This window comes from Thermomyces dupontii, assembly GCF_041956625.1.
Source record: "Thermomyces dupontii strain NRRL 2155 unplaced genomic scaffold VTN31scaffold_11, whole genome shotgun sequence".
In the NCBI taxonomy this organism is placed as follows: Eukaryota; Fungi; Ascomycota; class Eurotiomycetes; order Eurotiales; family Trichocomaceae; genus Thermomyces; species Thermomyces dupontii.
In genome coordinates, this window is record NW_027192317.1 from 45474 (window position 1) to 60403 (window position 14930).

General features: G+C 53.2%; 6 protein-coding genes across 6 annotated transcripts; 4 read left to right on the plus strand and 2 right to left on the minus strand.

Moving 5' to 3' along the window:
* Positions 1-183: 183 nt before the first annotated feature.
* VTN31DRAFT_2079 (uncharacterized protein) lies at positions 184-2544 on the plus strand (the record flags this gene model as incomplete). The annotated part of the gene is made up of 3 exons (XM_069402207.1): positions 184-274; positions 329-1997; positions 2055-2544. The coding sequence occupies 3 exons, from the start codon at positions 184-186 to the stop codon at positions 2542-2544; spliced, it is 2250 nt and encodes a 749-aa protein (XP_069257175.1).
* A 680-nt stretch (positions 2545-3224) lies between these two features.
* VTN31DRAFT_2080 (uncharacterized protein) lies at positions 3225-4188 on the minus strand (the record flags this gene model as incomplete). The annotated part of the gene is made up of 2 exons (XM_069402209.1): positions 3225-3337; positions 3402-4188. 2 exons carry the CDS (start codon positions 4186-4188, stop codon positions 3225-3227), a joined length of 900 nt encoding a protein of 299 aa, XP_069257176.1.
* Positions 4189-8219: 4031 nt separating this feature from the next.
* VTN31DRAFT_2081 (uncharacterized protein) lies at positions 8220-10312 on the plus strand (the record flags this gene model as incomplete). The annotated part of the gene is made up of 4 exons (XM_069402210.1): positions 8220-9111; positions 9174-9473; positions 9532-9913; positions 9970-10312. The coding sequence occupies 4 exons, from the start codon at positions 8220-8222 to the stop codon at positions 10310-10312; spliced, it is 1917 nt and encodes a 638-aa protein (XP_069257177.1).
* Positions 10313-10785: 473 nt separating this feature from the next.
* On the plus strand, positions 10786-11346 carry VTN31DRAFT_2082 (uncharacterized protein; the record flags this gene model as incomplete). The annotated part of the gene is made up of 2 exons (XM_069402211.1): positions 10786-10950; positions 11041-11346. The coding sequence occupies 2 exons, from the start codon at positions 10786-10788 to the stop codon at positions 11344-11346; spliced, it is 471 nt and encodes a 156-aa protein (XP_069257178.1).
* Positions 11347-11441: 95 nt separating this feature from the next.
* On the minus strand, positions 11442-12759 carry VTN31DRAFT_2083 (mitochondrial 37S ribosomal protein uS5m; the record flags this gene model as incomplete). Its single annotated transcript, XM_069402212.1, has 2 exons — positions 11442-11659; positions 11733-12759. The coding sequence occupies 2 exons, from the start codon at positions 12757-12759 to the stop codon at positions 11442-11444; spliced, it is 1245 nt and encodes a 414-aa protein (XP_069257179.1).
* A 313-nt stretch (positions 12760-13072) lies between these two features.
* On the plus strand, positions 13073-14764 carry VTN31DRAFT_2084 (uncharacterized protein; the record flags this gene model as incomplete). Its single annotated transcript, XM_069402213.1, has 1 exon — positions 13073-14764. The coding sequence occupies one exon, from the start codon at positions 13073-13075 to the stop codon at positions 14762-14764; it is 1692 nt and encodes a 563-aa protein (XP_069257180.1).
* Between the last annotated feature and the right edge of the window lie 166 nt (positions 14765-14930).

A 14930-nucleotide genomic window follows, 5' to 3' on the forward strand; every position in this document is an offset into this window, starting at 1 on the left:
TCATACTAGAACAACAAAGTCAGCTGATTTTGGCCATATTGTCCTCAACTCCCCTTTCTGCTCGTTCTCCCTCGGTCAAGCTGCCCCTTATCCCTCGTGCTTCTCGCCTGCGTTCGCAATTGTGGCTCATAATTCAGGCCCAGCCATCCATCTTACCTACCGTCTTTCGTGTATTGTTTGACTATGAAGCTGCGATATGGAATCTCGCAACTCCTGGCCATGCGAGAGCATGGTTCCATAGACATTGGCCGGTTCAGCATCCATGCCATTGAGAGTGCGTCCTATGGAGGCCGATCATGAGGGAGCTGCACAGTGCTAATCTTGCCAGACAACCTGCTCCATCGGTACAAGTCGCGGTCTACTACTGCGGTTTCTGATGAGACCCCTCAACATCCGATCCGCCAGCCTCGCAACGCGCCGAAGTCCAATTCAGCTCAAGCTGATTCGGGCTTCGCTCAGTTTCTGAAAGAACACACATCTCCAAGGCACCATCGAGTGACCGCTGCCGGTCGAATTGTGCCCATGGATGACAGTCTGCCTATTCCAGAATTCAAGCCGCTCTCAAAGAAGGCAGATAATGAGGATCTAAAAAAGACGGACAGTTCAGTAGGGACCGTAAAGAGTAAAAACACGGCATCGTCCAGCGGCTCGACGACCCGATCCTTGTCTGACAATTCCGGCACAAGTGGTTCCTCGTCAAACGCACCTGCAATGGCTCAGGAGGCATCGAAGGAACCATCTAGAACGCGGTCTGGAGCGGATACAACAGCAACTGCAGAGCCTGGTCAGGTCCCGATGGTGGCCGCCCCGATGTATTGCCCGCAACCTTGGCCGATAATACCGGGAGGTTACTCTCTGCTGCAAATGGGATTCGGCGCCCAAGAACCGTTTCAGTATCAACCAACCATTGCGTTTCCATCTTACTCGGCTGATCACATAGGATGGTTCCCGAATGCAGTTCCAGCCTTTCTGGCAGCTCAGCAATTTTCTCAGGGAATCATGCCTCCTGTCACGGAGGCCGCGAATAGAGTCAGACTGAGTTCGGGAGTTCCCTCAGCGAGCTCACCCTTTGCAGCCGGAGGGCAATTTCCCATTTCGGGTATGACGAACAGTGCGCCAGCTCTTTCAATCCCTACAGGGCCATATCCATCCGCTACTCCGGGATTTTTCTCGGACGTCGCCACTACGCAGCAGTCGCTGCAGGATGTGACAAAGGAGTACGAGAGCCTCTCTTCCCAACTGGCAAACCTGGACCGCTACATGGCCATCCACACCTTCGAACTCGATCCTGCCACGAAGGAGCAGCTGGTCGAGCAGCGAAAGATCCTGGTACGCGAGTTGGACGCAGCGAGACGATACAAAGAACATCTGCAATCCAGTCTCCGATTCACCCCGCCGGCCGTTGAACAGATGTCAATATTGAAACAGAATCCTCCAAACGAGACAGAAACTACGACAGCAGAAATCAGCAGCGGTATCTTGTCGGGAAGTGTTGCTGCTGTACAAATGGGCGATTTTTCGACAATGAGCTTCGCGTATGGTCAAGATGGCGGAATGAATTGGCAACTGCCGTTGGTAAGCTCCATGATGCCTAGCCTTGGTTTATACTCCGATGGCCAATACGGCGCCGACACTTCATACGTCACGCCTGGAATGGACTCGTTGTCGAATCTGGAAGGTTTATCGATTGGGGCAACGAGCAATTCGATGGCAGAATCCACAACGGATGGCCAGAACTGGACGGGTGTAAAGAGCAGCACACTCGAGGAAATTAGTCGTTTTCATCGAAGGATTGAAGATGCTGCAAGACGAGGAGAACACATCTCCGGGCTCCTTGAAGAGCTCACTCGAGTCACGGAACACTACCTTTCGCATAGGGGTGTCGGTCGGGCAGATCCGCGGACCGTAGCTGAAAATCAGAAATCGGATAATACGCAGCGCGCCCCAGATCAAGAAACCCATGCATATGGGCTCGAAACAGCAACGAAAGGAGTCGGGTATGTCATTCTCCAGTCGGTTTGTGGCAAATGATGAAGCTAACATCAGAAATGAAGTGGCACTTCGTCCAATCAAAAGGTCGCCAATGCGCGGCCGGATAAGAAACCCCAGGTAAGGCCAATGGCCTGCCAAAAAACCAAGCTAGAGGCCCTGGTTTGGGACGGCGAAAGAAAAGGGTTGCCGGTATCCCGGTGTCATCGCATGAGCCGCGTCAAACGTGGCGGATCGAGAAGCCGCGAAATCCTGAGCGAGGTTGCAAGAAGCAGTGGAATTGGAGTTTGGAAGTCAAAGCTAGACGAGGCATGCTCGCCAGTGATTTCCCGGGTCAACGCTCATGGATTCCTTCCCTCTGTTGACGGGGCTGGGGATATGTCCCCGGCCGAGAGTGCCACATTGAGCTCCATCACAATCCCTCTGCGGCTTCGCACCAAGTTGGATCCTATGCAGATCCGTCGACATGTGCGGCAATTAACCGAGGAAGAACGACAAGTGATGCACAAGTACTGTGCGGAGGGCATGGTCGACAGGCCAAGCAGCTTCGCGTGAAGTTTGGTTATCCCGAGTTAGTACTCTGCAGTCAGCATGAGTAGTAGTACAGCAGAGCCGGCATGGTGTCTTTTTAAAGGCAAATATGGATAGCCTAATAGGGCTTTGGCGCGACGCCGACATGAAGGATCAAGAGAAGCAGTGTTGATATGAGAGCAAGCAGTGATAGCATGAATGCAAATGAATGAAGCCATTGATTAAAATCAAGCATTTACATCATGAGTGCTAAAAGAGATAGACAATCGATTTTGGACTCTAATAACATCAAGACCAGCAGCTATGACGAAGGAGTTGGCACTGTCCTTTGTGATATGACTTTGTCTGAACCGTGTTGTGACTTTAGGGCTGGTAACTTAGTTACTTCTGGGTTCGGAAATTTTCGAAAACTTTCAGAAAACTTAGTTAACTAAGTTACCAGGATAGTTCTAGTTCGGTACAACCAAGATGTTTTATTGGTTGATTCTCGTAATCTGCATTTCAGCTGTAAATTCAATCACAACTTTACATACCTAGGGACTAGCCGAGCACTCAAGACGGCAGACACGGGACGAGGGAGTCGGGTTGAACCATTTGAGCGGTTTATAAATCTCAACGTCAACGAAACACAGATACGTCTTCTCCAACAATCAATCAATAACCACGAATCTCGCAATGCAATTGACAACTCTGTCAGGTTCTCACTATTGAGATAGGGATACACCCACGTCATGGGCGCCATGTTGTACCAGCAGGTCCACCACCTTCGTGTTGCCCTCGGCATGCGCAGCTTGAGGAGCGCTGCCATAATGGCTACCTTGAGCATTGACATTGGCGCCCCTCTCCAACAGAAGCTGTATCACGCCCTCATTAGTAAGTACCTTTAGCAGAGGCAGCCTGTAGAGCCGTGCCATAATAGCCACCTTGCACATTGATATCAGCTCCTTTCTCTAACAGCAGCTGTACCATTTCCTTGTCGGCCTGACAAGAAGCGGTCTGGAGAGCGTTGGCAAACATGCCACCTTGAGCATTGATGTCAGCATCGCGTTCCAACAGCAACTGCACCGCCTCCTTGTGGCCCCCGTAACAAGCAGCCTGGAGAGCATTGCCAAAACAGCCACCTTTGAGATTGACATCGGCGCCTCGTTCTAGCAATAGCTGCATTACCTTCAAGTGACCCCAGCAAGAAGCGGCCTGGAGAGCATTCCCATACGAGCCGCCTGAAACATTGGCATCGACGCCTATGTCCAACAGCAGTTGCACAACGTCCCACTGGCCGGTGGCAGAAGCGGCCTGAAGAGCATTGCCATAACTGCCGCCCTGAGCATGGACATCGGCGCCTCTTCCCAGCAGGAGCTCCACCACCTCCTTGTGACCCTTATAGCAAGCAGCCTGCAGAGCACTTCCATAACGGCCGGTCTGTGCATGGATATTTGCTCCTCTCTCCAACAGCAACTGCACCATCTCCTTGCTGCCACTGGCGGCAGCAACCTGGAGAGCACCGCCATGCTCGCCACCTTGACCGTTGATATCGGCACCGCTTTCTAACAGCAGCAGCACCACCCGCCTGCGACCCTTGACGGAAGCAGCCCCGAGAGCATTGCCGTAGCCACTGCCTTGGGCGTCAATATCAGCGCCTCTCTCCAACAGCATCTGGATTATCACCATGTGACCAAGATAAGAAGCAGCCTGAAGAGCGGTTCCATAATAGCCGCCTTGTGCGTTGACGTCGGCGCCTCGATCTAACAGCAACTGAACTATCTCCTTGTTACCGGAAACGATGGCAGCTTGGAGAGCATTGCCATAATGACCACCTTGCGTCATTGACATCGGCGCCTCTCTGCATCAGCAGCTGTACCACCTCGACCCATGTAGCAAGCAGCCTGAAGAGCATTTCCATAATAGCCCCCTTGTGTATTGACGTCGGCGCCTCTCTTCAGCAAAAGCCGCACCACTTCCTTGCGGCCATAAAAAGAAGCAGCCTGGAGAGCGTTTCCGAAATACCCGCCTTGTGCATTGATGTTGGCGCCTCGCTCTAACAGCAGATGCATAATCCTCTCGCTGCCGGACACAATAGCTGCCTGAAGAGCATTGCCATATTCTCCCCCTTGAGCATTGACATCTGCTTGTTGCTTCAACAGCAACTTCACCACCTTTTCGGAGGCCCAATAGGAAGCAGCCTGAAGACCGTTGCCGAAATAACCACCTTGGACATTGGGATCAGCACCCTGATTCAGGAGCAGCTCCATCACACCCACTTTGCCCGCATCAGAAGCAGCCTGGAGAGCGTTTCCGAAACCGCTACCTTGGGCGTTGACATCCGCCCCATACTTCAACAACAGCTGCGTAACATATTTGAAACCCCCATAAGAAGAAGCCCGGAGAGCAGTGCCGTGAAGGCCGCCTCGAGCATTGGGATCGGCACCTCTCTTCAACAGCAGTCTCACCCAGCTCCTGTGGTTCATAGCCGAAGCAGCCTGGAGCGCAGTGCCATACTTTCCGCCTTCTGAATTGACATCAACACCTTCCTCCAACAGCAGCTCCGAGATGTTTTGAAGACTGGCTACCGTCGCGCAGTACAATGGAGGTAGCATCCCTCTAGATTGTCGTGGATTTTCATCCCAGGGCTTTTCCGGGTTGAAAAGAGTACTCCAGACCCTGTACGTTCGTTCTTCGCGGAGGAAGAAATCTAAGATGGCTTCCTGCGCATCCTCCCATGTCTCGACGTGCTTAGCGTGGCCAATCCAGTACTGTGCGGAGTACTGTGCAAACGGGAACTTGGCCCTGATTTCCCCAGCTGGCATCTGAGCGTCCGGATACGACAGGTAGTCCAAGCACACAAATAGCATTCTTGCGTGCGATGTTGACAAATCCACCCGGCGTTGCCATTTGCCCTTCACATTTCGACCGGTCAAAAACTCCCTCGCCGTGGTATGAACAAGTAACAACTTGGAGTCACGGACTCTGATGAAAGAGCCACACAGATTTTCCACGATGCTTTCGAAGTTTTCCCTGGGGCCTATTTTCGCTTCCAACGCGGCATCAAAGATAAAACCTTTCTTCGCCAAGGCTAACGTCAATGCCACGTTCGCTTCATCGAGAGTCAAAGGACGCGCTGCAGCTAAAACGATCTCAAGGAGAGCCTCCGTATAAAGAGGGATTTGGCTTCTGTCCAAGATTTTCTCGTATGCTTCTGATATCTCGGAAGGCAGATCAGTGAAGAGGGTCTCAACGTCCGACCGCGTGGCATATTCACTTGGACTGTGTTCAATGATGTCGAGCACAAGGTGAAGCCACAAGTGCGTGCGGCGCTTCATGCTCTTCAGACGCTGAGCGATATTTCGACGGTCGTCTTCGTTGAACCGGCGCGCACTCTCGTCTATCCTGGCATCAATGACGAGGTTGATGTCATTGCTGAGTTGGGCGGCCTCATAATCACCGTGAAAACGAACGTACGCAATGGGAGCAAAGCGTGTTTCGGATGACGCCCTCAGGCCAATGAGTTGACGACTGGTGATCAGGAACTTGAGTCTCGGCAGCGGTGCGCCAACAACTCGGCCCCAGCGATGGATATCTTTTAGCTTGTCTGTAAGCTGCTCCCTACTGTCCTCGTGGCACTCGTCGAGTCCATCAAGGATGCACACAATATTCCCAGAATCCGGGGAAGTGGCACAGAACATCAGAATGGACCAAAGCCCGGGAAAGTTCTGCGCCAGGCATTTGCCATACCTCTTGTAACTGGGAATCGCATGACTGATCAAGCCAGCGGTAGAACCCTGAGAGAAGAGCTGGTGGAGGATTGCACTCAACGCATTGGCCGCGTACATCCGGCGCTCGTCTCCATTCTGGAAGAAGAAGTAGCAAACGCTTGATTTTGTACCATTCGAAAGGAGGTGGTGTTCATCGATCAACGCCCGTGTTAGAACAGATTTCCCACAGCCAGGGCCAGCAGAGACCCAGAGGAGACCGGAGATGCTGTTTTTCCATCTGCGGAACTTACCATTCCTGAAGAACCATTCGAATGTACCCGGCAATCTTGGTGGGTTATCGTTCTTGAAACTTTCGTAGTCGCATGCGAGGTCTCGTAGAAGGTCTGCCCTTTCTTTCTGGCTCTCGACGAACCTCCGGTTCTCTTCTCCATCCAGTTTTATTATCTTCTGGAATAGATCATGGCTCGTTTTTGGTTGCTGCATCCTTTGGCGATTCGAAGATGCAAAGCCAAGTTGGTTGGTGAGAAGTGGTATCTCGAGTTGACGAACTCTACTGCGGTTCGACCTAGCAGCAACGTCCGGTTGCAGGAACATAAACAGGATTCCGCGCGTAAAGTGATTTGAGAGAATGACTCTGAGCTTCTTGACGTCGGCATGGCTCTCTTTAAATATCAACCCTCCTCCATACTTATGATGCTAGAGTACTATCCTTTGCCATTGGGCCAGGCAACATGCATATCACTGGGACAATGGCCTGTTCCAGCGCGTTTGATGAACAAACAACATGCAGCTCTCTGTGAACACAGAAGGTACCTTACTCTGTTAACAGCAGGGCAAATTTGGCATTGCTGTGAGAAAGCAGGCTATCCCACGGCCAAATGCCGTTAATATTTTGAATGCGATTGAAGGCTAAATGGTCTGCCTGGCTTGAAAGTGTGAAGGGGCAGCCAGACATGCCACATTAGGCCATTCATTTCCATGCCCCAAGACCAACACGCGTACCTATGTACAGTATTATTGGGAGGTATGGTAGTGGCCATTACTTTCCACTCCAGGGTCATTGTGACTTGTGATCAACTGGCAAAAGGTTCAAGGCCCCAGCAGCTTGGTCGACTATTCCTAAAAGGGACTAGTGAACATTACATCATCATACTAGCAGTTTTAGGCTAAAACAGCCTGGTACTCCGTAAACTAGAACAATTTTGTACTAGTAAGACACTGCCTGAGTCAGCGATACCTGGAACCTCTGATGCAGGAACTTCAAGATTTGTGCCTTTGGGGTCTTGGGAACAAAATCCTGAAGGCCAGGAACTGGATCAAAATGGTGAACTTTGATGCCACCTCGCCACTATGATTAGTCAGTGTCATTTCGGCTCAATTCTAGAATGCCAAGTTCCTTTCTGCCAAATTGAACGCCAATTTAGCCCGCTAAACCTATTCTGGCACTAGCGAGGATGCTGGGCAGGGCGATGACTAAGCGCCGGGACCAGTCAACGACTCACCCGGCATTCCTGATGCGGCGTCTCCACAGCCGCCTGTTCGACCCGCGCGATTCTTGGAATCCCCGGCTGCAACCGCCGTCGTCCCTTTTCCTGTTCCTCGTCCCTGTTCAGTTCAGTGTTCACACATCAATGCTGTCGCCGTATGGCCCATTTGCAGACCGCTGAGCTCTATCAATTGTCGTCTCCGCCAATCTAACCCCCAAAACTGTCCCTCTTTCTCCCCGGCCATCCCGGCGGGCTGACGGCTAGGATCAGCTGGAATCCGTCCGTCACCTTCATTCCGGCCGAGTCCCCTCCGATTCAAACAGCATACTGTATCTCCTGTCACATCAAGCCACATTCTCAACGTGTCTGTCGATTCGCCTCGCCCGCCGCGCTCGCTGCCGCTTCTGGGCCGTTCTTTAAATCTCCCTGAGCCCAGGCTGGCCGGCCTGCGTTGTTCTCGACTCTTCTTCCATCGCTCTGTGTCGTTCGTTGCCTGGCTGCCATGACGCAGCTGTTCACCTCGTCGCATGCGCCAGTGGCGTCGGAGAAGCGGAATTTCCACGGTCTCTCGCTACCATCCAAGAAGCACAACTCTGCGTCCAATGAACCCACCAGCACCCATCTTCCCACGCGCATCCGGAATTTCTTCCGCATCAACAGTTCTTCCAACACTGGGTCCCAGTCCGGCTCGAGCGGTGCAGAGCGCGAGCGGGATGCAAAAGCAGACAAGTCAAATAACCGGCAATCTCGATTCCTGCCGACCATTGGCCGCAATCGCTCCACCACTGTGGCCAGCGAGGGCAATCCGCTAGATGACGTTGGTCAATCGCCGACCGCCAATGCGAATCCCTATTTTGCTCATCAGGGTCACCCGGCCCTGCGACACCGCAATGATGACTCCCTACCGTCGTCCCCGCCCGACAATCCGGAACTGCAAGTCAATGGGATCTCCGCTTCGGATCAGCCGACCGCGGCGAGCAAGGATGAGCTAGCGCGGAAACTGCGCCGCGTGGCGTCCGCGCCCAATGCACAGGGCCTGTTCACTGACGGCCAGTCGGGCGATCGTCCTAGCACTGCCGAGCTTGGGAAGGAGCCCCTGGTCGAGGAAGGTACGGATAAGGTCAAGGTTGGTTTGGCCGAGCAGAGCAATGGCAGCGGCGAGTCGTTGCCCGTGCCTTCAGTCGGGCCGGATGGAAAGATTCCGAGCCCCGGCCAGATTCGGAACAACGCCACGTCTGGTTTTCGCCGGACGTACAGCTCCAACTCGATCAAGGTGCGCAACGTGGAGGTTGGCCCGGGCAGCTTTGATAAGATCAAGTTGATTGGGAAAGGCGATGTGGGGAAAGTCTATCTGGTGCGGGAGAAGAAATCGAACCGATTATATGCCATGAAGGGTGAGATTACCGTCGAACAGGCCATTAAATTAGAGTCTATGTGAGGCTGATGTGATTTATAGTGCTGAGCAAGAACGAGATGATCAAGCGCAACAAGATCAAGCGGGCCTTGGCTGAGCAGGAAATCCTGGCCACCAGCAATCATCCTTTTATTGTGACGCTATACCACTCGTTTCAGTCGGAGGATAATCTTTATCTGTGCATGGAATATTGCAGCGGCGGTGAGTTCTTCCGTGCGCTACAGACTCGTCCGGGCAAGTGCATCCCCGAGGACGATGCTCGGTTCTATGCGGCCGAAGTCGTCGCTGCTCTGGAATATTTGCACCTGATGGGCTTTATCTACCGGGATCTCAAGCCAGAGAGTAAGTTCTTGTGCTACTGGTGGCACCAAGTTTTGGGCGTAAACTGATTGATTTGTAGACATCCTGCTTCACCAATCTGGGCATATCATGCTGTCGGACTTTGACCTTTCGAAGCAGTCCGGCCCTGGGGGCGCGCCGACCATGATTCCTGGCCGGAATGGCAGTGGGCCATCGTCGCTCCCGGCGATTGACACCAAGTCGTGCATTGCCGACTTCCGAACAAACTCGTTTGTAGGAACGGAAGAGTACATTGCGCCTGAAGTGATCCAAGGCTGCGGACACACCAGCGCGGTGGACTGGTGGACGCTGGGAATTCTAATCTACGAGATGCTCTTTGGGACGACGCCGTTCAAGGGCAAGAACCGCACAGCGACGTTTTCCAACATCCTGCGCAACGACGTGGTGTTTCCGGACCATCCCGGTGCGCAGCAAATCTCAAGGTACGATTATACTTCTCACCAATCATGTTGCGTCCATTTTCTGATTCTTGAAACAGTCTCTGCAAGTCATTGATTAAGAAGCTTCTGATCAAAGACGAGACACGACGTCTTGGCGCGCGAGCAGGCGCATCGGATGTCAAGGCGCATCCCTTCTTCCGGACGACGTCGTGGGCTCTGATCCGGCATATGAAGCCGCCGATGATCCCGAATCCGAACGGGGGCATTGACCCGGTGAATTTCCGCAATGTCAAGGACAGCAATAGCGTTGAACTCGGCGACAAGGCCCTGGCCAAGGCCAAGGGAGTGCCTTTGGATTCTGGGCTTGCCACGCCGGGCACTGAGGGACCCGATCCATTCTCGGAATTCAACAGCGTGACGCTGCATCATGATGGAGACTGACAATCGATTCGAATGATTTGACGTTATGGTTGATTCGGGCATGTTTGAGCACGGTTGCTTACGAGCTTTGGCTTGAGACTTGTTACTGCTTGGCTCTGGGTGTTTTGGCGAACTGGATTATCTGTGTTTTTATGAGTCCATGTATTGTCATTATTGTGTGGTTTCGATGATATTGTTCTGATTCTTTGACTGCATACGACTTGACGGCGTTGTGGTTGTACTGTTCAGTCATTACGAAAGTAACTAACCTGATTGGCAGTTAATGGCAATATTTAGCGCTTTAGTCTCTGTATCTCACAGTATCGTACTCGTACTGTATCTGTATTCAACCTGAATGACGTACCGCATCTGACAGGAGTTGGAGCTTTCATGCCTTCATCTCTCCACCAACCTTTGAAGTCTCACGAAGACGACCGAATGAATTGACAACAACCATCGTCCCTCTACTCCAGGAAAAAAAAAATCCCGAAACAATGGCCACCCACGACCCCTACAGCACCACACCTCCCGACGAACCCCCCTCCAACCTCAACCCTGTTTTCGGCGGCACATCAACCACAGGCGCCGCCGCCCCTCTCACCGATCTCGAGCAGCAAGTTCTAGATGAATACACGCGATTACTTGATAATGTCAACCGAGTACGTCCCATTCTTCTCCCAACCCAAATTAACAAACCAGTCGAGACATAACGTGACTGAGAGATGTGTGTTTGGGGGGGGTAAAACAAGCTTGCATCCCTTCTAGGTGACCTTGCCGACTCCCCGCCGACATCCATCACGCTGGATAATCTCCGGTTATTGGAACGGAAGACGGCGACGGTGTATACGTTGTTGAAGGCGAGTGTGTATAGTATTGTGTTGCAGCAGCAGATTATCAATGATGATGATGCTGCGGATCGGGGGAATAATGGAGGAGGACATGGGGGTGGGTTTATGGATGATGTCGATGATGGAGGAATGGGGATGGAGGGTGCAAGTAGTGTTTTGTTAGGCGGGGAGGTTGGTGGGAATTATGGGAGTCATGATCGAGGGTGAAAGAAAGAAGATTACATCCAAACGACGGAAAGAAAAATAAAAATAAAGACCATGACATGAGCTGTATACAGTAATGTACAGGATCAGGGTAAGAGTTAGACACGACCAGCATAATACACTTTCCGTACATCCACCAGCTTGATCCCCCGTGCGCGAGCAACTTCCTCCGGGTCCTTTTGCTTCATCAGCGCCTGGTAAGCTGCCTTGACCGTGTTCATTGGATTGCGGGACCGTGTCACGCGCGCCGCCAGGTCGTGAATGCCGGCTGCTCGGCACATTTCAAAGATGAGATGTTGGCAGCGGAGACCGAAGCCTATGCATCGATTAGTTAGATCGCGTCATTCCCTCGAACGAAGAGAGAGAGAGAGAAAGAGAGAGAAACTTACCCGGTGGCCGGTTCATCAGCTTCAATTCCACCGCGCCTACCTTGCCCTCGACATCGCCATAGATTGTCCGGTTCTCGTACCGCAAAATAGGCTGCATGTTGCGGATCGCCCGGTACTTGGACTGCGTCGCCGCGTCACCCGATTCCTCCGACTTGGCCTCGCCAATGCCCAACAGGCCATTACCGTTGCCGGCAATCGACAGGCAGTACTGTCGGCGCACCTTGCCCAGTCGCGTCTGGTTGACGACGGAGTGCGACACCAGCGACTTGACACGTAGGCTGCGGATCGTCTCCAGCGAGTACCCCGTCGACAGCAGCAATTGGCGCAGCGCATCCGTCATTTCCTCCGCCTGCTCGGTGCGCTTCTGCTCCTTGCGCGTTGTAGTACCCTTTGGCGGCGGGTCCTTGCTGAGCGACTCGCCCTCCTCAAACAGCGGCGGCACCAGCGCGGTATGCGGGTTGCGCTCGCTCTCCTCCTTTCCCACCGTCAATCGGAGGTTTTCCGCATAGCGGACAAAATCGGCGGCCGTGGCATTCTCAGGCATCTCGGCAAAGAACTTGGCGAAATCCTCCGCAAACTCATCTTCGTCCTTGAGTCGCTCGTTGTAGTCCGAGTTCGATTGTGGTGCGCGGATGTGCTTGTCCACCACCGGCTCAATGGCGGAGAAATCATCGAGGTAGTGCAATTTCATCGGATCTCTCCGGATCGCAAACTGCTCGGCCAGATCCTTGGGGTCAATGGCTTCCTCAGCCGCCTGAATCGCGGCAATCTGCTCCTCCGTGTACTCCTCCGAGAGCCGCGCCTTCTCTTCCTCGCTGTACGGCTTGAAATCCTCGGGCTTGACGTTCTTCGTAAGCTCCTTTAATGTCTTGAGCTGCGGCTTTTCCGGATTGTCCGGAGTCTGCGGCTTGTCATTGTTGAATCGAACGGCGGAGAGGTGAAATGGCCGTCGGTAGGTTTGAGCGCCGGTCGTGACCGCTCGTGAAAACGAGCAAAAAAGACATCTTGCGGGACGTGCCACGTTCATTGTGTCTGGTCGCAAGCGGCCCGACACAGAATCGAGCCGGATCCCGAGCAGACGATGGACTGGGGTCAACCGATGAATCCCAGAGGTTTTTGTCTCGATCGAGTTTTGGCCGGAGAGCAAATTGTTCTCCCTAATAATACTAACCATTAATAGTTTAGCGTACAGTAAACAGCTTTGGAACTAAGCCTTAGATGGTAAGTGAAGATCGTCCAATTAACGTAGACCTAATTCCATGACTGAAGAAAATCAAGATCCAAAATCGTTTGAGTCGCGCTGCTCAATCGGTGGACGGTTGGATTGCAGACTGCAGTCGATGTCACTGGCAGTGAGGTCCTTGCTCTCCCGATCTCTGCGATCCTGCGTTCCCCAGGCTTGCCGGCGCGGGGCCTATTCCCCCCTCGCGGACTTTTATCATCATCACTCCAGAGCAATCGCCACAATGCCAAAGCCAATGGCTCGAAAACAAAACGATAACAAGAAAAGCAAGAAGCAGAAGCCGGAAAAGAAGGTTTGGTCCGCGGAGGAGGCTGAGGACGTGCTGGCGCTGGACGTGGAGAAATTGCTCCGAGACCATGCAAAGACCAAAGACCAACCGCAGACAGCCGATCAAGAGGAAGTCGCAAAGCCGGCGCTGCCAGAACCATTTGCCGAGATCGACGTGACGGTTTCGGATATCTCCTCCACGGGAGACGGGCTGGCATTGTCTGAAAACGGGGATCATGTCTACGTTGTGCCCTTCACGGTGCCCGGCGACAAGGCCCGCGTCAAGGTTGTCCGGCATGTCCTGCAAAGAAACTACAGCATCACCGATTTTCTCAGCGTGATTGAGCCCGGACCGCAGCGCGATGACAGCCGGATCAAATGCCCGTATTTTGCCCAATGCTCCGGCTGCCAGCTGCAGATGATGTCCTACGAGGATCAGCTCAAGCACAAGAAGCGGGTTGTCAAGAAGGCGTACGCTAACTTCTCCGGCCTGATTCCGGAGCTCATCCCCGCGATTGAAGACACGTTCCCTTCGCCGCGGCAATATGGATACCGGACGAAGCTGACGCCACACTTCCCCAATCCGCTGAAAGGAGAGGACGGCGAGCGCAAGATCCCGCCCTTCGGTTTTAACATGAAGAACCGACGGGCAGTCCTGGACATTGAAGACTGCCCGTTGGGGACGGACATTTTGCGACGGGGTCTTCAGCAGGAGCGTCGGCGCGTGGCCGAAAATCTCCAAAACTACAAGCGTGGTGCGACGGTCCTTCTCCGGGAGTCGACGACGCGGGTGGCCAAGTCAGACACGAGCCAGGACAAGAACCGCAAAGATGACGACGACGTCATCCGCACCGAGTTTCCGAACTACATCGAGGAAAAGCGGTGTGTGACGGACCACAACGGCGTCACCGTGGAGTACGTCGACGACTTTATCTTCCGCAACAAAGCGGGCGCCTTCTTCCAGAACAACAACTCCATCCTTTCCGGCTTCACGGATTACATCCGCCAACGGTGTCGGACGGGACCCGCAGCGTCAGACGAAAAGAAGCCCATCAAATACCTCCTCGACGCCTATTCCGGCTCCGGCCTCTTCACCGTGACCCTCTCCAACGTCTTCGAATCCTCCCTCGGCATCGACATCGCGCCCGAGTCCATCGCCGCCGCCCGCGACAACGCCGCGGCGAACAACCTGCCCCGCTCCGCCGCGCGCTTCGCCGCCGCCGATGCAGCGACGCTCTTCAAGGACGTGCCGTTCCCCGCTGACGAGACCTTGCTGGTCATTGACCCGCCGCGCAAAGGTTGCAGCGAGGACTTTTTGCGGCAGCTGCTGGCGTACGGTCCGCGGAGGGTCGTGTATATCAGCTGCAACGTGCATACCCAGGCCCGTGATGTGGGCGTCTTGGTCCAGGGCCGGGACGGCGTGCGCTATGAGATTGAGAGTATTCGTGGGTTTGATTTCTTTCCTCAAACGGGGCATGTTGAGGGTGTTGCGGTGCTGAATAGGGTGGTTGATACAGAGTAATACGGCAGATACCCAACAGTAGCAGGACTACTACATACTACTTGATGGTGGCATGTGTACATATTACTTCTTCAGGTTGTGATGATGCATGACTTGACATTCAAAACTAGACTTTATGTACAATACGCATCTAGAAAAAAAAAAAAGAAACTCGTTCATCTTCATC